This window comes from Thamnophis sirtalis, unplaced genomic scaffold (genome assembly GCF_051295495.1).
Source record: "Thamnophis sirtalis isolate CommonGarterSnake01/CBP01778 unplaced genomic scaffold, rThaSir2_p1.2 scaffold_14, whole genome shotgun sequence".
Taxonomy (NCBI): Eukaryota; Metazoa; Chordata; class Lepidosauria; order Squamata; family Natricidae; genus Thamnophis; species Thamnophis sirtalis.
This window is the reverse complement of record NW_028261394.1, coordinates 32,508,564-32,529,998: the sequence shown is the minus strand read 5'-3', so window position 1 is coordinate 32,529,998 and position 21,435 is coordinate 32,508,564. Positions and strand designations below refer to the sequence as shown.

Sequence of the window (21,435 nt, the reverse complement as noted above, 5' to 3'; positions counted from 1 at the left end):
CTCTACACACACACACACTAAATCAACCAATTGAAATTCTATAATATAAATTTCAATTTCATTCTTGCTTTATTCCCTAAAGTCCCTTCACCGTAACCATAGCCTTAGGATATCTTGTAGCAAGCTCCAGTTACTCTCATTCAATTTTATTTCATTCCATTTCATTCTACCCTACCATTTTGGTAAAAAGTCAGGCTGCAGCTATGAGTTGGTATGGCTTGGCATTAAATTGCATCCAGAATATTCATAAGAAGTCTTAATGGTGATGGCTCGGCTTAATCAAGTGTAAAGATAAGGTTCTACCACAACACGCTGTCCCCTGAACTACAAATCTCATTTTAACCTGATCTAAAATGTTGGGTGAAACCAACTGGAATCATGATACTTGATAAGTTAATCCAGACTGATTACCTCTAGGTAATCTGTGCTTGCACATTATGCTTAAGTGGGTTGGTTAAAGGTCTGAAGGCTGCTTTGACACGGTTGGCTCAGCTGGGTTGATTTTAAGCTTGTTTAGTTACTTGATCACTTACTGTGTGGTATGAACTCAACTGATTGGGTTAATTTACAACTTATTGCACGGTGTGAGCCCAGAAGTATGAGTCAGTTCAGTAGCTATGTCAGGAATAGTGTGCCTTTGGGTATCCCTACCGATTTCCTTTTCAGAAGATCTAACTAGTTGGTGGCTCCTTAAGAAGAAGGAAGAAAGAGGTAAGGAGATGAGAATGGAAGGGAGAGAAAGAAAAGGAGGAAGAGTAGAAAGGGAAAGAGGAAGAGTAGGAGTAGGGGAGAGGTAAGGGAAGAAGGAAGGGGAAGAAGAGGAGGAAGGAAGAAGTAGAGAAAGGAGGGAGGAGGAAAAGAAAGGGGAAATAAGATGGTGTTAAAGCAATCCAAACTGTATATTATAACCTGGAATAACAAATGTATAAGAATGACAAATGTAAAGAAGAAGAATAACTATGCGGATGTATACCTATAATTGTATGTAAGAGAATTAAAAAAACTTTTTTTTAGAAAAGAAGTTCCGTCCTCTTGTTTTGCCTTCTTATAACCTTCAAACGAACAATGACAGAGTAAACTCGACAGGCGCACACGGGAGTTAAAACCTGGCAGGTTGGAATAGTCCCCAACTCAGCTGGAAATGGAAGGCGGCAGCCTGGAGACTTCAGAGTTTTGAGCACCTGTCGGCGGAGGTCGGGGTGAATACGCTGCTGGCCCTGGCGCTTTTCGTGGCGCTGAAGCTAAGTGTGGACGCCGTGCGCCGGGGCAGAGCCAAGGTCTCGCTGCTGGTGGTGGGCGCCGGCCCGGTAAGACTGACGGCCTCCCTGGTCGCTCTCCGCTCGGGCAAAGTGCTGAAGCTGACGCTCCTGCATGCGCGCCCCCGCGCCGCCCTCTGCCGGCCCCGGCAGATCGCCCTTGACCCCCGATTCCTGTTGGGGCTGGGGGTGGACTTCGGCAACCTGGAAGGCTGCTGGAACAAGGGGCATTTCTTCATCAAGGTGGGCATCTTCCAGGAGCACCTGCTCTGCATTCTGGAGCAGCACAGGAAGCACTTGGCTCTCCGGATCTTGCTGGGCACCAAGATGAGTGAGGGAGAGGAGGCAAAGATAGAATAAATGTCTCTGAGCATTTATGCATGTCTCTCTCCACCCGGTTTGTAAAAGATAAAGCCAATTTTAGTGGCCAATCATTGCAGAGATCCTGCTGTTAGAAGATAATTTTCACAGTTTTAGTCACCAATTCACTTCCGTGAACCTCACTTTATACTTAAGAGGTCCATAGAGGGGGGGGGGGCGTGCATAAGCGCACTAATGTCCCTATCGTCCCTGTCATTGTATTTTTTATATTATTCCTGTTTTTGTTTCTGTTTCACAAATTATAATGAATAAATAAAAATAAATAAGTAAAATAAATACTATAGGAAGACAGCTTCTTGGTGGCTGAGGGTTGCACATAAACAGGGGGGTGGGTGATGAGGCTGCAAAGAAGATGAACATGTATCACCTGAGTTGGTTGAGGAGCCTCAAAGCAAGAATTCTGGGACCACAGTTGTCCATTCTTACTTTTGGGGATGTGGAGAGGGAGGACATTGTATTGTGCTGCATAGCTTTGGACTAACTTTCTTCAACTTGATGTCCTCATCCCAGCAAATCAGTCGACATTGCTGGTTTAGAAGTTCTTTTAAAAGTTGCACAATATTTACTGAGATTTGCTATCCCAGTTTCACTGTTATTCTCACTCAGTGTAAATCATCTTTTGGGGGAAGGAGACATGCTTGTTTATTTGTTTATGGGAGAAGAGTTTGGGATGTTGAAAATTATAAAAAGGCTACAGTATATCTTAGAATCATATAGTCAAGGCTTTGATTTTCCCACTTGCAATGTATGGCTTGAAATTTGGACCATAAGAAAGACAGCACCAAAAAATTGAGGCCTTTGAACTGTGGTGCTGGAGAAGAATCATGTGAGTCCCTTGGACTGCAAGGCCATCAAACTGGTCAGTCCTAGAAGAGATAACCCTGACTGCTCTTTAGAAGGCCAGATCCTGAAGAGGAAACTCAAATATTTTGCCACCTAATGAGAAGGAAGGACTCACTGGAGAAGAGTCTAATGCTGGGAACGATTGAGGGCAAAAGAAGAAGGTGATGATAGAGAATGAGGTGGCTGGATGGAGTCACTGAAGCAGTAGGCGGGAGCTTAAATGGACTCCAGGGGATGGTAGAGGACAGGAAGGCCTGGAGGAACATTGTCCATGGGGTCATAATGGGTAGGACATGACTTCACAACAACAACAACAACAACGTATCTTAGAATGTTTACATTCTGCCTTAAGCACAGTCCTGTTTAAAGTACAGAAATAAACATGTATGTTTAACATTATGTTTATTCTTCCCAAACCTAAACCAATTCCATACCATTTAAAAAAAATGAAAATAAGCGTAACATATACGATTCCCACTTCATGAATTAAGTCCAAGTCGTTCTAAAGTACATCCAGGATATAACAACTAACTTGCTTTCTTTATCATGCATAAAATTGACAGGTCCAGGGAGACTTTTCTGATTAGGTAATAATAACCCGGTATTGAGACAATCTATAAACTGGAACAGTTAATTATTATTGTACATATTTGTATAGATAAATGGCTCCATAAATGAAACCAAACAAAGGGCATTTGGCTAAGATTAAAACACACAGATACTCTAAGGAAAGCTTTGTTGGTTTATAATTAAAGTTGAACATGAGAACCAGTAATAAAAAGACTTTCCTGTAATAGTTGTGTGTGTGTGTGTATATATATATATATATATATATATATATATATATATATATATATATATATATATATATATATATATATATATATATATATATATATATATATATATATATATATGTTTTTATTTGTGCTGATAAATAAATAAAGGAAGACTAGTATAGATCTATTTCAAGCTATTTAGCTCTCATCAGCTAGCCATATCCTTACTGGGATTCGAACCATATATATATGTTATATTTAGGCAAATATAACATATATATATGTTATATTTAGGCAACAGTAAAAAATATTGGGTTTCTGTCTGGATGGTCTCTTGTGACGAGCCGAAGACAGAGAGTGGAAGTGTGACCTTCCTCCCATATTTGGGCATACCAGGGGTTGTGACTTTATATACATATATATATGTATATATATATATATCATACTGTTGGAGAAATCTAATTTTTCCACTTTTGGTGGAGAGGATTTGAAAAGTGATATTTTTTTTCATTGGGTTAATTTGTTGCTTCTGTTCACACCTTGGCAAGACAGAATCATAGCAATAGCAATAGCACTTAGACTTATATACCACTTCACAGCCCCTCTCTAAGCAGTTTACAGAGTCAGCCTTGTGCCCCCAATAATCTGGGTTCTCCTGTTTTCTGTTGGGTATCTAAATCAGAGGTGCTTGTTTAATACATACTTCCCTCCCTTCTAAGCCTACAAATGCAATCGCCAGACTTCTAGGGTGGACTTTTGCAGCTGGACTGTTGAAGTGGCTCAACAAGGGACTAATATATTGTAATAAATAGATATGTATTATGTTACAATTATCGGTCAGTATAAAGCCCATAAAATAAATTGAAGCAAATATTTAGTGAATTGCTGTATGTATTAAGCATATTTTAGTGCAAAATGTTGACATTTCTCCTATCCTTAATAGGCATGGGTCTTGCACTAGGAATTGTGTGTACCTCTCCCATGGAAAAGTTGTTAAATTCATGACAAGATAATCATACGACTAATATAATTTATGATGACTTAAATATCAATCAATGAAATCTTTATTACAGTCATCAACCAGCACAGACTTAAATAACAATTTAAATGGTTGAATAACAATATAAAGCTGTACTGGTCGATGACTGTAATAAAGATTTAAATGTTTAAATGAAATTAATTCAAATAGGGGAGGAAAGGGTACAAATGTTTTTGTCCTGGACCTATCTATTATTTTGTCTTAGCATTTTATTCTGCATCTCTGATATAAATATTGGATCCAAAAACAATCTGTCTTTTGAACTGATTTCCCTCCGTGCAGATGAGGCATGTTGTAGAGACACTGATGAGTCATCTTGAAAGGTTATGTTCTGTTATTAGACTACCGGCTGCATTCATTCATTACTCCAAATGAATCATAGCAACATCAGATACATAACTGTTTTCCAGAAACGCAACATTTTGGGGACCTATCTCTTTATAATTGAGATTGAGGAGTGAAGCAATGCTTGGAGAGAGGGAGCTGGAGTTTTCAGTCCTCCTTGGAAGAGGAGAGTTGTTTTTACTTACAGTAGTAAAATACTGTATTTTTCAGAGTAGAAGATGCACCGGAGTATAAGACACATCAAGGTTTTGAAGAGGCACATTTTTTAAAAAAGGTTTTGTACTCTGCAAACCTCCCAAAAATGGCATGGATAGCCTTTAGGAGGCTTATAGAGTGCTCCTGGAGGCTGGGGGAAGGGGCAAAATTGAGCAAAAAATGGTTCATTTTTTGCTCATTTCTGCCCTCCCCAGCCTCCAGGAGCTCTCTGAAAACCTCCTAAAGGCTATGCACAGTTATTTTGTTGAAGGGAGTGGGGTTTCAGGAGGCAAAAAATGCTGTATTCACTGTATAAGATGCACCTAGATTTTCAGCCTCTTTTTTGAGGGAAAAAGGTCTGTCTTATACTCTGAAAAATACAGTAATAATTCTGGGCTTTCTTGATCTAAACAACAGGAAACGGTGACATACCCGATTGATGAGAGTGGGGAGGCAGGGAATGTGGCAGGTCCCATCCCCGAGGGAGATACACCTGGTAGGACCCAGAAGAAAGGTCTTTTTCATGGTGGGTCTCTCTCTCTAGATCATCCTCCCCCCCCAGAGATTAGAATTGCCCCACTCTGACATTCTTCCGGAAGGCGCTGAAGATCTGGTTCTGCCAGCGGGCCTGTGAAATCCAGAGCATGTCAGGGCATTTATGCTTTTGGGCCTGGTTTTCTCTTGCTAACAGGTAATGAAAAGTATCTTCCAGCAGTCTTTCAATGTTTATAAGACAGACATTGAGCCACGGATTGGGGAGGCGATGCTCCATTGTATCCGGTCCAGTCACCGACTCTTTAAAATCATGCTGTCCCATCGACGGGTGGCAACTGCTTTCCTTGTGGAGGACAATATTGTGGTCGCTGTTGAAGGTGGAGGAGCTAGAATGTTGAATTTTGACACAGGTCAGATTTTCTGTCTATAGCTAAAGAAAATAACTATTGACTATCCTGGAACACGACAGAAGCATTGGTCCAGTGTGAAAATAGCCGCAACAAAAAAAATCTCTTTTTTCCCTTTCTTTTTTTAAACTCACTCTGTGGCAGGCTGTGGCATTAATCTTGGCCTGAAAGGTTTGGAGTCAACAGAAGAATTGATTTATAAGGTGGCCACCGCTGTGTATCAGCAGGATATCTTTGAGGCCCTGGCAACTAAAATCCAGCATTCCAAACAAGTGGTTGAAGATTTTAAGCAGGATGGATTATCTGCTACCATGTTTGAATGATCAGGGAGGACGACAGCCGCTGCTGAGATTGATGGTCATTCTTGCCTTTTTCTGCACATCAAGAAAGAGGAGAGCCTTTTTTTTATTTTAGGAAGAAGGAGAAGAAAAATACATGCAGAATCAACAAGCTTAATTATGATTAAGATATTAGTCAAATCACATCCAGACACCTTCATTCAAATTCATTTTAGAAAAAAAATTACAGGGCTTTGGGTTCCTGGATTTTGTTCCTAAACCACAGGTCTGTGTTATGTTTTGGATAAGTAATACTGACACTCTTTTTTTTTTAATCAAAGGTGAATTTAAACCCAAGTCTCTTGTTACTTAATATTTCATATTTCTGATCTGGGGGAAGGACTTCTATCTTTTGACCCTAATAACATCGATCATTACAAAATTGGATGAGCCAAGCAAATAATTCCATTCTAGTTTTAGGTTCTGCTTTGATTCCAATATGTAGGAGTTAAGTCACTTTGATGCAAAAATATGCATCTCTGGAAGCTTCCCTAAGTGTGTGTTCAGTGTCTAGTTTTCTCTGATTTTGATTTTTAAAATTATTTTGATTAAATAAAAAAAAATGAGGGAGTTGCTATTTTCTTATTTTTATCTTCAGAAATCTCTTAGAAAATGAAAGTCGAAAGCTATGCTAAATGAAAAACATGTTAAAAAAGATGTGTAAAATTGAGCAGGACTCACTTAACGACCGCACCGCTTAGCAACAGAAGTTCTTGCCCCAATTGGACTTGTAAAACTCAAGAACAACCTGTAGCCACTTTAAATACACAAAAGCAAAATGGTTTTTCATCTGTGTTTGCACCGAACCATTCTACTTTGCAAATAAAAATATAACCTTGGGAATCTAGGGCTACTCCATTATATTTCTTTGTATGCCGCACCATCTGGTGGCATCCTCAGTTATTACATTTCTTCCATTGTATTTTCATCCCTACTGCTATGTGCCAGCGTAAAACAAAATGTTATCAGTAAAATCAGAGAAACTTCCGGCGAAGGAAATAAATAAATAATTTATTGTTTACAGCTTGTCTTCCCTCTTTTTGTCAAACTTATTCGTGCATGTGTTTTTACCCATCTTAGACTCTTAACAGTAGCCTGTGAGATAGATTGGGATTAGAGTAGGCTAAACTAGACTAGAGTAAAGTAGACTAGACGAGTTGGAAGGGACCTTAGCGGTCTTCTAGTCCAGCCCCCTGCTCAGGCAGGAAACCCTACACCATGTCAGACAAATTACTCCATTTCAGATAAATAAAGAGAGTGACTGGCACCTAACTCTTCCAAAGAATTAACTATTACACTACATTTTGAATATTAATAGCTTTTTTAGTAACCATGCCCCAGAAGTGATTCTCTAGTTTTGGGGAGCAATAAAATTAAGGGATGAAGAAAATGCTCTAAGACTTGCAAAAACTCTATAACCGTCACCTTATAATAAAAGTAAATGGTGGGTGCTTCTTGCATGGACTATCTCGAAGGGCTAATATAACGTGTGAACCCCAAACCTCACCCCACTCCAACTGTTGACAGCCTATTGTAAGAGTATCAGAGAATACGGGAGAGGATTGTTTAACAAATGCATTAGGACAAAAAAAAACCCATATATAGAAGTGGAATGGCTTGCCTTCAGAAGTTGTGGATGCTGCATCCCTGGAGGCTTTGAAGGGGAGGTGGCTTTTAAGAGGTGGCTTTTCAGTACTCATTTTTCATCCCTGTTTCATTCATACTATGTTTATTCTTATACCTATTACCTTGTAAACGATTGACAAATAAAATAAATAAACCTGTCTGAAATGGTACCGGATTCTCCTGCTTGAGCAGAAGGCTGGATTAGAAGACCTCCAAGGTCCCTTCCAGACCTATTCTATTCTATTCTATTCTATTCTATTCTATTCTATTCTATTCTACTCATTTCTGTTCTATTTCTATTCTTTATTCCAATATTCTATTCTATTCTTTCTATTCTATTTCTATTCTATTCATTTCTGTTCTATTTCTAGTCTTCATTCCAATATTCTATTCTATTCTATTCTATTCTATTCTATTCTATTCTATTCTATTCTATTCTATTCTATTCTATTCTATTCTATTCTATTCTATTCTATTCTATTCTATTCTAATCCTGTTCTATGTTTTATGTTCTAAGTCAGATTGCCCACCCCAGTTGTGCCTGAATGTCTTCTGCAAACTCTACCGGGATTATTATTATCATTTTTTGCACCAACCACAGCTCCTTAGACCCTCCTCTCGTTTTCTACCTGTCCAGCATCCCCTCCCCGGCAGGCTCACCTGCGGAGGAGAGCCGCGCGCGGCAAGCAACAGAAACAGCCCCAGCCAATCAGCTGTCTGGTGCCCACGTGCGTTTGGCAAGCCGGAGACTCCATTTCCCAGCGAGCTTCGCGGCCTCCCCGCCCTGGGATTGGCGGGGGCTCAGCGGAAAGGGCGTCCCTTCCGGGCGGTGGGAAGGGGCTGCGCCTGTCCGGTGAGTGAGGCGGGAGCTCAGGTGGCTTTTCAAGGAGCGCAAAGCCGAGCATGGCGGCGTTGAAGTTTGCCGGGCTGGACGACACCGACAGCGAGGAGGAGCTGCCGCCCGGCTGGGAGGAGCGCACCACCAAGGACGGCTGGGTCTACTACGCCAAGTGAGCCCCCGCAGCATCCTTTGGGGGGGCGCTGGGTGGGGAGTGGAGGGGCAGGGGGTGGGGGGCGCAGATGGGGCTCCCGAAGGGGGGGTGATGATGAGGAGGAGGGGAAGAGTCATGTTGCATGACTCTAGGGGTGCAAGGAAGCCAAGGGGGGGGAGGTCTGCACGAAGCCCACTTTTGGGGGGGGGGTGCAGGTGGGCTAAGGGAAGGCATGCAGGAGATGCTGCAGAGTTTTATTTTTTACATTTTTATTTATTTATTTTGTCAAGGATCTGTAAGATAACAGATATAAGTATAAACATGATTATGGATCCATGAAATTGATACGAATAAGTGGAGTTGTTAGGACAGGGCACTTTGGTGTGCTTATGCACACCCCCTTTACGGACCTCTCAGGAATGGGGTGAGGTCAACAGTAGGCAGTTTGAGGTTGAAGCTTGTGGGGGTTTGAGGCTGTAACAACAGAGTCAGGTAGAGCATTCCAGGCTTTCACCACTCTTGCTGAAGTCATATTTTTTGCAATCGACTTTGGAGTGGTTTATCTTGAGTTTGCATCTATTGTGTGCTTGTGTATTGTTGTGGTTGAAGCTGAAGTAGTCATTGACAGGTAGGATTCCCAGGTCTTTGCTGTGGGTGAAGTTTGTGGGAGGCTGAGTTGTGGGGAATTATTTTTATCCTGAGTTTGTTATTATTTTTCTTTAAGGTGGCAAGCGTACTTAATAGTCTTCCTTCAATTCCCCCCCCCCCTAACAACCCTATAAGGTGAGTTGGGCCGAGACAGAGGGGTGGCCCATTGTCACCTCGTTGGCTTTCATGACAAAGGTGAGGCTAGAACTCACGATCTCCCGGTGATTGGCTTGCAGTCACCTAGCTGGATTGTTGTTGTTTTTTTGCCTAAAATGGGATTAGAACTCACTGTCTCCTGGTATTTGACCTAAAGTCACCGAGCTAGCTTTGGTCTCCTGGTTTTTAGCCTGGTGCCTTGACCCCTAGTTCCAATTGGTTCTCTATGTGGAAAAGAAAGGAAAGGAAAGGAAAGGAAAGGAAGGAAGGAAGGAAGGAAGGAAGGAAGGAAAAGGAAAGGAAGAAAAAGAAAGGAAGAAAAAGAAAAGAAAGATAGGGCTATGTGTTAATGCGCTTTGGGTTTAGGTTCCTAAAAGTTTGCCAATCATACCTCCGTTTGTGTAAACATAATTTATACCTTTGCTCTAAAACATAATTTACACCACAATTTTTATTGATTACCAGGAAGGGAAGTGCTGCTAATTTATATGACATAATAAATCTATTGTCTCTCGGCATCTTCCTAATACTTGGAATCTGGATTGGAATTTAGCGGGCCGACTGATCATTGCTAAGAAATCTTGAGCCTGAAATTCATACATCTCTCAGTCCCAGATCAAGGAACTGTCCAAAGACAAAGTGCAAATATTCTCTGCTAATGCTGATTGATTGCTCTTGTAGGGCGATACAAAGGAAGTGTCCAAAATGGTATGCTTTGTTTTAGGATAGCGTGATAAACTTTCTACATTCTATCCTTGAGTATGTGGGTTGACATGTTTGTTGTTAATCCTGCCATCACCCAAACCTTGGAGCGAGATGCAAAATCACAGATAAAAGATGCTAGTACAGTTATCATGAGAACGAGAAAATTAACTATTAACCATAATCTAGAAATACCAGTAGGAAGCCAGTTAGGGATAATGGTTAAGGCGTCAGGCTGGAAAAATACCGTGAATTTAGCCACAAAGCCAGCTGGGTGACCTTGGGCCATTTCCTGTCTCAGCCCTAGGAATGAGACAGTGGTAAACCACTTGCAAAAAAACATTGCCAAGAACCTGCTGGGACTTGTCTATTAGTCTAAAACTGACTTGAAGGTACACATACACACAGAGATAAATTCTGGTGGATCTTCATTGTGAAAAAGCTTTCTTTAAAAAAAAAATGTTTTCCAATTCTTTCAGTCATTTGGAGGAGAGAACTCAATGGGACCATCCAAAATCTGGGAAACGGAAAAGAGTTGCTGGAGGTTTGTATTCAGACTTTGCTTGTTAAATGTATTTTATTTTTTAACCTTTCTGAACCACCCATCTCCCTCGGAAAGGGATTCCACAAAGGGGAAGGGGGGAATCTTCATGCAAAAGTTGCTAGTAATCCTTGTAGGACCAGGAACAAGTTGTTTGATTTATTTCAATATTGGGGTGCCGCATAAGCACTTCAGAGTTGCTCTTTATGCATTTCAGCTTTTAAATATCTACACTACAGAATTGGAACGGACTAAAATTAGTATTGACTTTGGATCTTGTTACCTTTAAAAGAATTGAGTCTTGAGATACAGACAAGCAGAAGACTAGTATGATTTTAGAATTTGGGGCCAGCATCTGACATGTTAGCTGTTGTGGCCCGCCAGTGGCCAGCGGAGCTGACAGCAGATTCGGACAGAGAGAAGGTTGGGGAGGAACCTGGGCCAGTCCTGGTGTCTGGAGAAGGCTCTGATGAAGGCTCTGCGTCAGAGGCAGAGAGGGGACCAGAGATATATGCCAGTTTTCAGCTGCCTTCAGAGTTAGACATCAGTGAGGCAGAGGAACAGCTGGAGCCTGTTCCCAGTGTGCGCATGGACAGAGTTGTCAGATGAAGGGAACAGCTAAAGAACAGAGGTCGACTTGGCAGTAAGGCCACAGGTGGATGATGAATGGCCCTCCCAGAGGAAATAAAGGAGCGAAAGGGGAGTGGAGCTTGCAGGAGACCATTAGTTCACTTAATTGGTTTGTGACTCCCTGAGACTCCTTGCCAAGTTTTGCAGATATCGGCCTGTCAGCTCTCCAAGCCAGATAAGGTCTGTGAGTGTAAATCCTCCCATAAATGAGCAGAATTCATAGTAAATTAATAAAAGGGGCTTTTGTTGGGACAGGGAATTTACTGCATACTCTTGGGAAGCCTAGGTTAGCATTAGTGGTACATTTCTCCCCAGGATCTTTAAAAATAACTGAAAAGCAATCACCCCTTTAAAATAAATTGTCAGAATAAATACAGATTTTTTAAATCTAGGAAATTTATATAGCCACCTACTTGCTCACGGTTACTCTAATCCAATAAAACACAATATTATGCTTGCCTGCAAGACGTGATCTAGAATAAGTCCCATGGTGTAGAATTTGAATTTATTTTGAATGGAATGAGGATAAATGGGGCATGCAGAAGTCCTCCCAACAAGTCCACCAGCAATATTTCCATATTTTACATTCAGATGTCTCTCCTTCCCTCTCTTCTCATAATAATCGTTTCTGAGACCCCATGGAAGAAGACAATCCTGGGGTGGAAGATGCTGCCTGAAGAACGAGACCTCCAACCAGCATTGGCCTCATCTGGTAGAACAAGGTGCTAGTCGTCACCTACAAAGCCCTTCATGGTATTGGACCTGGGTACTTGAGAGACCGCCTACTGCCAATTACCTCCACTAGACCAATTAGATTCCACAGACTAGGCCTCCTCCGAATTCCATCAGCCGGCCAGTGTCGACTGGCGACTACCCGGAGGAGAGCCTTCTCTGTGGCTGCTCCGACCCTCTGGAACGAACTCCCCGTGGAGATTCGCACCCTCACCACCCTCCAGGCCTTCCGCAAAGCCCTTAAAACCTGGCTGTTCCGACAGGCCTGGGGCTAAAGACTCGCTGCCCCACTTCGAATGGTATGATTGTTGTGCTTTTAACTATGTATGGTTTTTATGTTTTTATTTTTTTGTTACTCTGTTTGTATTTCCCCTCCCTTTTTGAGTTGTGAGCCGCCCTGAGTCCCCTCAGGGAAAAGGGCGGCATACAAATAAATTAAACCTAAACCTAATAAATTAAACCTAAACATCCAAATAGAAGCTACTTAGAATCCAGCATTTTCAAGAGGTTGTAAAACCTGAGGCTTAAAGAGGTTGTTTTTCTACGGCATTGCCTCTCCTACAGTGACCGTAGAAACATAGTGATCATGTGTGACCTGATATGTTCAGGCACTGCAGATTACTCACTTTGACTTAGAAACCTTGTGCAGATGTCTTGTTTTTGTGTGTACCCAGAACAAAATATCAGTTACATGGTTAGAGCAGGAACAGTTATATTGTAAGCAAGTGGAAACATTTCTTATTTTTGTTGGTTCTCCAATACCCTGGGTTTTTTTTTACCCTACTCTGTTCCAAACAACAAAGAAATTTAGGTCTACTCCTTGAACTGATGGAAGATTTAAACTGTAGCACTGATGCACCTTCTGTCAGAGTTTGTTGCAGCAATCATATCCAGAAAGCATACACAGGTAACTGTTGTGGCCCGGCAGGAGCCGTGGGAGCTACCACCAGATTCTGACAGCGAGGGGCCTTATGAGTCCGCCCTGGAAGATGTGGAGGACCCTGGACAGGGTTCCGACTCCGAGCAGGGTGCAGAGAGACTGGTTGGCCGCCAGGTGGCGCCTGAGCCTTAGATCAGTGGGGAGGAGACAAGAGAGAGTGATCCAGAAACCCCCTGTGAGTTGTTCCGGGATACGCGCCATCGAAGGGCTACTCGTGTCAAGAACAACTACGTAATTACAGGAGGTAATTACGCTCAGCTGATGCTCATTAAGCTCCTCTCCAGATTATAAAGGAGACTGCTTGTGCCACGCCCTTCTTGCAGAAGTCAACGTTAGGGACTAACGAGAAACAAACTTGGCAGGCTGGATTGCTGCCAGAGTTTGTTTGCATTGCTGCCAAGGTTTGTAGGACTTGCTGCCAGTGCTTATCTCTTTGTTGATTTGGCTTTCAGCCAACAAGAGTCTGGACTTATTAAAAAATATTCTCATTTATGTTTGTCTCGGATTTCGTTCCTGGATGGAGGAGGGGGGTCAGAACAGGTAACTAATTCAGCAGGATTCATTAACATCTCTTTATATATTATATAACACATGAAGTAAATACATAATTCCAAGGCAGGTTTTCCAACGTGGTAGTAAATACGAGCAAAAAAGGCATAGGAGAGAACAGTTTCAGTTCAGAGCAGCAGACTAGTTTTGAGCTGAGCACAGACTCAAGAGCTTTAGAGCTAAGCTACGCCCAGGCTCCAAACTGTTTCAGTTCCCATTGGCTGACCTTGTTACTAACCTTGTTACTCTTCCAGTCATGAACTCTCATACACACTGATGCACTTTCTATCTCTCCTTCTAGACTTACCGTATGGTTGGGAACAGGAGACAGATGAAAATGGACAAGTCTATTTTGTGGAGTAAGTTTGAATTTTTGGGGCATGTTTTTGAGGGCTTGAGAGGCAGTGGATTAAGGCCTTAGTCCAGGACATGGGCCTCCAAACTTGGCAACTTTGAGACGTGTGGACTTCACCTCCCAGAATTCCTCAGTCAGCCAAGTCTTAAAATTGGCAAATTTGGAGACCCCTGAACTAAGATGAGGAAGCCCTAAATTATCTTGTTATGGAATGCACTGAAGAGAATTGGGTTTGTGCTTCTCTCTCAAACTTACCTTGTTCATTGTGGGGGTTGTGGGGAAAATGGGATAAAAGAGCATTCTCTCTGGCAGGCTATACATAAATCCATCATTAATAGTATTTATTTATTATTTGTGTTGACTGTGGTTATGTTTTGTGCTTAATTGAGTTTTTAACAGTGATTTTAGTGGGATTGGATCTTTGATCTTTTATAATTTTTGTTCTTTCTGTTTTTCATTGTCATGAGCTGCCAGAATCTATCTATATAAAAGCCAATACCACCCACTCATCATGAAATCTCCAGAACTGTAAAGCCTACATACTTGAAATTTGCCACATATGTTCTAGGTGCTCGCTAAGAATGGATTTTTCAAAATGACCATCAGATTATTAGTATTTCTTATACAATCATTAACACGTTCTGATGCTAACACACACCCCCTCCCCACCTGAAAAGAACTGTTCCAACTGCCAGGTGCCTCACATTCCGTTACATCAGTTCAAACTGTCAGACTCCTTCACTCAGGAGCCATACATATGTGTTGTGGCCCGGCAGGAGGCGTTGGGGCTGCCGCCAGACTCCGACAGCAAGGGGGCTTATGAGTCGACCTTGGAGGAGGTGGAAGACCCTGGGCAGGGTGTCGACGCCGAGCAGGGCGAGGAGAGACGGGTTGGCCACCAGGTAGCAGCAGAGCATTGGATCAAAGAGAATGTTCCTGAAAGTATTTGGGAGTTGTATCAGGAGGCAAGCAAGCTTAGGTCTACTCAGCGTAAAGGACAAAGGAGATGATTGCGAGCAGTTGTTGCTCATTGGGATCCTCGCCTGAGTATAAAGAGACTGCTGGTGCCACGCCCTGGTTGCAGAAGTCAACGTTCCGTTCCTGTTCTAGTGATTGTCTTGTTCGCGTGCACACATTGAGAGAAGCCAACTTGGATAAGTGGTTTTGAGATAAGATAAGCCGGGTTTGCATTTTGTTATGAGTTATAGGACTTTTGACTCTTGTTTATTTTGGGCTCTCAGACAGCAAGAGTCGGGACTGATTAAAAGAAACCTTTTGAGTTACGTGGCTTTTGGCTTTCATTTCTGAATGGACAAGGTGGGGGTCAGAACACATGCATGTATGTATGTATGTATGTATGTATGTATGTATGTATATGTATATGTATATGTACATGTGTATATATATATATATATATGTTTTTATTTGTGCTGATAAATAGCACAAATTATCAGCACAAATAAAAACACAAATATAACAAAGGCAACAGTAAAAATATTGGGTTTCTGTCTGGATGGACTCTTGTGACGAGCCTAATGACAGAGAGTGGAAGTGTGACCTTCCTCCCACACTTGGGCATACCAGGGGTTGTGACTTTAAGTATATATATATATATATATATATATATATATATATATGTATGTATGTATGTATGTATGTATGTATGTATGTATGTATGTATGTATGTATATACACACACACAAACATACATACACACACATTTATTTATTCATTCATTCATTCATTCATTCATTCATTCATTCAGGTCTTTTCCCGTGTAAGATTGAGAGTATCTTGGTGATGTTTTGACAAGGTCAAAACCACCCAGCCACACAGGATGTTACGAAATAGCAGACTAATCAGCATACATCTACTCCATCAACTAATGAAGATGTAACAATACAGCCAATCAACCTGCTTACAGCAACAAAGCCAGCATTACACACACACACACACACACACACACACATATTTATAGAAAGACGGCAGCTCCAATCACGCTTTGCTCCCACAAGCACGAAGCCGAAGGAACCAGCCTGAAGATGGCGAGTGGGACCTCACCGAAACGTCACCAAGATACTCTCAATCTTACACACACACACACACACACACACACACACACACACACACACACACATATACTGGACAATATACATGTACAAATTGAATAAATAAGCAGATTTGTTGCTTGCTATAGTCAAAGGAAGCAATAGTGCAGGGTCTGCATAAAAATAAGAGTGTTTTAGAAAATGACAGTCTTGGATTGAAACAGGTTTCCCTGCATATAGAAAAAGCAGGATGAAAGTGTGTGTGTGTGTGTGTGTTGTTGTTTTTTCCACTTGGAGGTATAACAGTTATCAGAGACTATAGTCTAGGGAGCTTCTAAGATTGCCTGTTATGCTGTTTTTTATTTCTTTTTCTGTAAATGAACTTTGATTTAACTTTTGTATGTATTTCTTTTGGCATTGTTTGGTTATATTGCAATGCAATGGGTTTATACAAAATTAAAAATCTCTCATGAAGTGCTACAGGCTCCTTGGAGAAAGAGTGATGTGGTAATAAAAACATTTTTTTTTTAAACTTAAAACTTTCGGTTCAAGTCAGACATTCACGGCTAAGTTAACAGAGCAGATATTTTTGCTGTTTTCACTCTGCCAGCCACAGGAAGACCTTGGGCCAGTTACCGTGACAGCTGTTGCCAGAGTAGGCTTTGATAGTTTGATAGACTAACTTAGTTATAAAGTAAATTCAAATATTTCTTCTTGATTTAATTCTTCTTGCTTTGCAAAACTCGGAGGTTGCATGGAAGCTAGGAATTTGACTTCCCTTTCAATTGATTAGGAGCTACTTATTCATCATCATAGATTTAAGAACTAGATAGATTTAAGAATTCACTTGGAGTGAATTAATCAGTGGGGGAAATAGAAGTTTTTAGGTTTTCTTCCCAACTGCTAGGAGCAATAAAGGAAACCCTCAAGAGAAGTCATTTATTTTTTATATATTTTAAATTGTCCCAAATTATATACCACTTTTTAAAATTCATACTTCATGTTTTCAGAAGTTACTTTTTAAAACCTATTATTGCCTTAAAGTTTTTTTAACAGTAAATAACTGTTTCCCACCAGTAAAAAAAACAACCTTCCAAATAAGTTTGTATTGTGACAGTGTAAAGAATGGAGATAACCATAATGAAAGAATGTTTGGGCTGGTAAAGGAGGAGAAATAACTTATGAGAAAGAGAAAATCTGAAAAAAACCTTAAAATATTGCATTGATTTTCTCTTTGGCGTAAGAAGGAATAAAGAAAAATTAGCAAGCTTTCATAGGTATGTTATTCTACCCTACAACAATCAAATAGCATTCCTATCATTATTGTGTTACCAATTTTGTGACTGGGTCTGCCTTGAAAACTGACAGCTCAATAATATTTTAAGTATCTTTGAGTAGCATTTGAAATGTAAATGTAGGATTGCTTAAGCTTGAACAACCTGCTTTCATTTATTAGCGTTTCTTGAAGAGCTCAGCATAGTTCTTGCAGTCCCAAAGGTGCTTTTTCAAGAGGCAACTGGACTTCCTGGTTTTTCTTTGAAGGCATTTTGCTCCTCATCCAAGAAGCTTCTTCAGTGCTGAAGCTCATTCTTGGATGAGAAACGAAACGTCTTCCAACAAAATCCAGAAAGTTCCAGTTGCCTCTTGAAAAAGCACCTTTGGGACAACCATGACCTGGATGACTGAGAATAGACATATAGTTCTTGCTGGTTTTCTCCATTCGTCCTTCCAACATTCTTTGAGGATGGCTAATGGTGGCTTAGTTTCCACATTGCACATTGCCACAATCTGTTTTAATAGCAATAGCAATAGCAGTAGACTTATATACCGCTTCATAGGCCTTTCAATCTTGGCTTGCATGAATGACCTCACAGGTTTTGGGTGCCCATGTACAGGTAGTCCTCAACGAACAACCACAATTGAGCCCCAAATTTATGTTGCTGAGTAAGAAGTTTATTCTTACTTATTGAATGAGTTTTGCTCCATTTTATGACTTTTCTCGGCACATTTGTTAAAGTGAATCTCTCCTGTTGTTAAATTAGTAACACGGTTGTTAAGTGAATCTGGCTTTCCCATTGACTTTGCTTGTCCGAAGGTTGCAAAAGGTGATCCTGGGACACAGCAACCATCATAAATGTGAATCAGTTGTCAAGCATCTGAATGTGAATCACGTAACTATGGAGATGCTGCAATGGTCACAGGGATGAAAAAATGTACATAGGTCACTTTTTTCCAGTGGCGTTGTAACATTGAATGGTCACTAAGTGAACTGTTGTAAGCCGAGGACTACCTGTAATCACACACTAAGCCCTAAACCATGGAGAACTGAGCTAACACATACTAAGCCAAAATACGCTATGGTTTAGTGCAATCCTGAAATGATCCACTATCGACCAAATCAAGCTTCAGAAATGAAATGGGGATTTAGCTCTAAGTTTCCACAGAACGTTGTTGCTGTTAGTTGCAAAGTTGTGTCCAACCCATTGCGACCTCATGGACAACATTCCTCCAGATCTTCCAGTCCTCTACCATCTTCCAGAGTCCATTTAAGCTCACGCCTACTGTTTCAGTGATTCCATTCAGCCACCTCCTTCTCTGTCGTCCCCTTCTTCTTTTGCCCTCAGTTGTTCCCAGCATGAGGCTCTGCTCCAGGGAGTCCTTCCTTCTCATCAGGTGGCCAGTATTTGGTTCCACCACAAAACCGCGATGCCCTTATCCGCGCTGACATAAGTGCGGAGGCAAATCCGCGGCGTCCGAAGCGCTAAGAAAAAAACGACCCTACCGCCGCGACAACAGCGCGGTGACAGAAGGGCGTTCTACATGCTTCGTTCTTTGCCTCCAAATGTAGCCCTCCTCCTCCAGCTGACAGCGGCAGCGGGCACGGGGCAAAGCAGGCTGCCCAGCAGCAGCAGCCCGCGGGAAGGGTCCAGCTCAGCCGCGGGGGGCAGCAGGAAGCGGAGGAGGACACGGCAGCGGTGGCGGCTGAGGCTCTCCCGGGCCGGCGAAGCGGGCTTGCCCGGCGGAGGCAGGCTGCCCTCTTCTTCCTCAACAACATCTCCTTGGACGGGCGGCCTCCGCCGCCGGCGCCTCCCCCGGAGGAAGAGGCAGGGCGGGCGGCGGCTGAGGCTCTCCCGGAGCCGGCGAAGCGGGCTTGCCCGGTGGCAACGGCCGCCCATCCAAGGAGATGTTGTTGAGGAAGAAGAGGGCGGCCTGCCTCTGCCGGGCAAGCCCACTTCGCCGGCCCCGGGAGAGCCTCAGCTGCTGCCGCTGTTGCGTCCTCCTCCGCCCCAGCGTCAGCGGCCCTGCTCGGGCCCCCCGCGGGCTTCCTGCTGCCCCCCGCGGCTGAGCTGGACCCTTCCCGCGGGCTGCTGCTGCTGGGCAGCCCGCTTTGCCCCGTGCCTGCAGCCGCTGTCAGCTGGAGGAGGAGGACTACCTTTGGAGGCAAAGAACGAAGCATGTAGAACGCCCTTCTGTCACCGCGCTGTTGTCCCCGCGGTGATGACGCGCGATGATGACGTCGCGACTTTAGTGACGCGATTTAATCTCCGCTATTTTGCGTAGCGCGGTTTTGTCGTGCCACGCAGTATTTGAGTTTCCTCTTCAGGATCTGGCCTTCTAAAGAGCAGTCAGGGTTGATCTCCTCTAGGACTGATTGCTTTGATCGCCTTACAGTCCAAGGGACTTTACAGAACTAGTCCAGTGCTTTTTAACATACCGTATTTTTCGGACTGTAAGACACACAATGATTTTGAAGGGGTAAGTAAGAAAAGTTTTTGTCTTCTCAGCCCCCAGCAGCACTCTGCAGGCTTCAGCAGGGCTGGGGAAAGGCCAAAAAGCCTCTGTTTTTGTGAAAAACGACCTGTTTTTCACCCATTTTTTTTTGCAAAAATGGGAGTGCAGGGGCGGGACTTCTGGAGGCTAAAAATGGCTGTATTCAGTGTATAAGATGCACCAACATTTTCATGCTCTTTTAGGGGTGCATCTTGCACTCCGAAAAATATGGTAGTTCATTGCTTTGACCAGGTTTGCTTTGATTTTGAGATATCAGTATGCTTTTAGTTGCTGTAGTTTATCTTCATAGCAAAGAGAGAGCTAAGGGGAATTGAAAAAAAAATAGATTGTTGGACTAAGACTTACGGTCCATATTGTTGATTTAGAACAGGGGTAGTCAACCTTTTTATACCTACCGCCCACTTTTGTATCTCTGTTAGTAAAATTTTCTAACTGCCCTCCGGTTCCACAGTAATGGAGATTTTATGAAAACGGAATGAAAAATTTTAAATAATGCCATGAATTTTTTTTAAAGTCAATTAAATTTAAAAAAGGGAAAGTGCTTCAGTATAGGACAAAACCCCTACCGCCCACCATGAAAGCTGGAACACCCACTAGTGGGCGGTAGGGACCAGGTTGACTACCACTGATTTAGAATGAAAATAAATCAGGAGAGAGAGAGAGAGAGAGAGAGAGAGAGAGAGAGAGAGAGAGAGGGAGAGAGGGAGAGAGGGAGAGAGGGAGAGAGGGAGAGAGGGAGAGAGGAGAGAGGGAGAGAGGGAGAGAGGGAGAGAGGGAGAGAGGGAGAGAGGGAGAGAGGGAGAGAGGGAGGGAGGGGGAGGGAGGGAGGGAGGGAGGGAGGGAGGGAGGGAGGGAGGGAGAGAGGGAGAGAGGGAGAGAGGGAGAGAGGGAGAGAGGAGAGAGAGGGAGAGAGGAGAGAGAGAGAGAGAGAGAGAGAGAGAGAGAGAGAGAGAGAGAGAGAGAGAGAGAGAGAGAGAGAGAGAGAGAGGCAAAATTGTTTTAGAATAACTTACAATAGTAGGTGTTAAATATTAGGAAGACATTCTGGTCACCACGTTTGTTAATACAAGAAATGACATTACCATACAACAGATCGTTTTTATTTTTTTTTAAAACTATATAATAGTAACACCGCATGGATATAATTTAAATAGTAACATAAGAAGGTCAACTACTCCCTCCCCCTCAAGAAATGTTAACTGTGATCTTTTTGAAGTGTAACAGAACAGCAAGCAACAAATCCTCTTAAAAGTATCTGCGTTTTACTTGCTATTAAAAGTAACGACAAGGAAAAGATACATAACACTCTTAAGTTGTGTCTGTTGTTGAGTAAATCCGGTGCTGATACATTCTGTTGAGATGAAGTGCCTTTTTGGGGGGGGGGGGGGCATATTTCCGTGTGCCTTTATAACAGACATTGGTTTTTTTTCCCCAGTGTAGGCTGAAATTATTAATTACTTTCTTCTGCCTTGCTGTGAAGAAGGATTAAGAAGTTGCATTGCAAGGCAAAACAATAAACTCATGAAATCCAGGACAAGTCTTTAAAAATATTAAAAGTGATGAAGCACTGGTTTCAAAGACTAAGCAAAAAGATAAATGTGTCTTGGTGCTTTTTTTTTTAGAAAAAAGAATCTGGAAGGGTGAAT

At 42.3% G+C, this 21,435-nt stretch overlaps 2 protein-coding genes across 4 annotated transcripts in view; both read left to right on the top strand.

Annotated features, from left to right (window-relative positions):
- Positions 1 to 617: 617 nt before the first annotated feature.
- Positions 618 to 6,063, top strand: LOC148042770 (uncharacterized). Its single transcript, XM_087729297.1, has 4 exons — positions 618 to 711; positions 1,114 to 1,601; positions 5,530 to 5,743; positions 5,885 to 6,063. Exons 1-4 carry the CDS (start codon positions 618 to 620, stop codon positions 6,061 to 6,063), a joined length of 975 nt encoding a protein of 324 aa, XP_087585423.1.
- Positions 6,064 to 8,546: 2,483 nt separating this feature from the next.
- The window catches only part of WWOX (WW domain containing oxidoreductase), a 576,922-nt gene continuing 564,033 nt past the window's right edge, over positions 8,547 to 21,435 (top strand). For all 3 annotated transcript variants that reach the window (XM_087728466.1, XM_087728467.1, XM_087728468.1), the window contains exons 1-3: positions 8,547 to 8,714; positions 10,682 to 10,746; positions 13,896 to 13,953. In XM_087728466.1, coding sequence (XP_087584592.1) covers positions 8,608 to 8,714; positions 10,682 to 10,746; positions 13,896 to 13,953 — 230 coding nt within the window. In that variant the 5' untranslated portion in view covers positions 8,547 to 8,607. The remainder of the gene's footprint in view (positions 8,715 to 10,681; positions 10,747 to 13,895; positions 13,954 to 21,435) is intronic.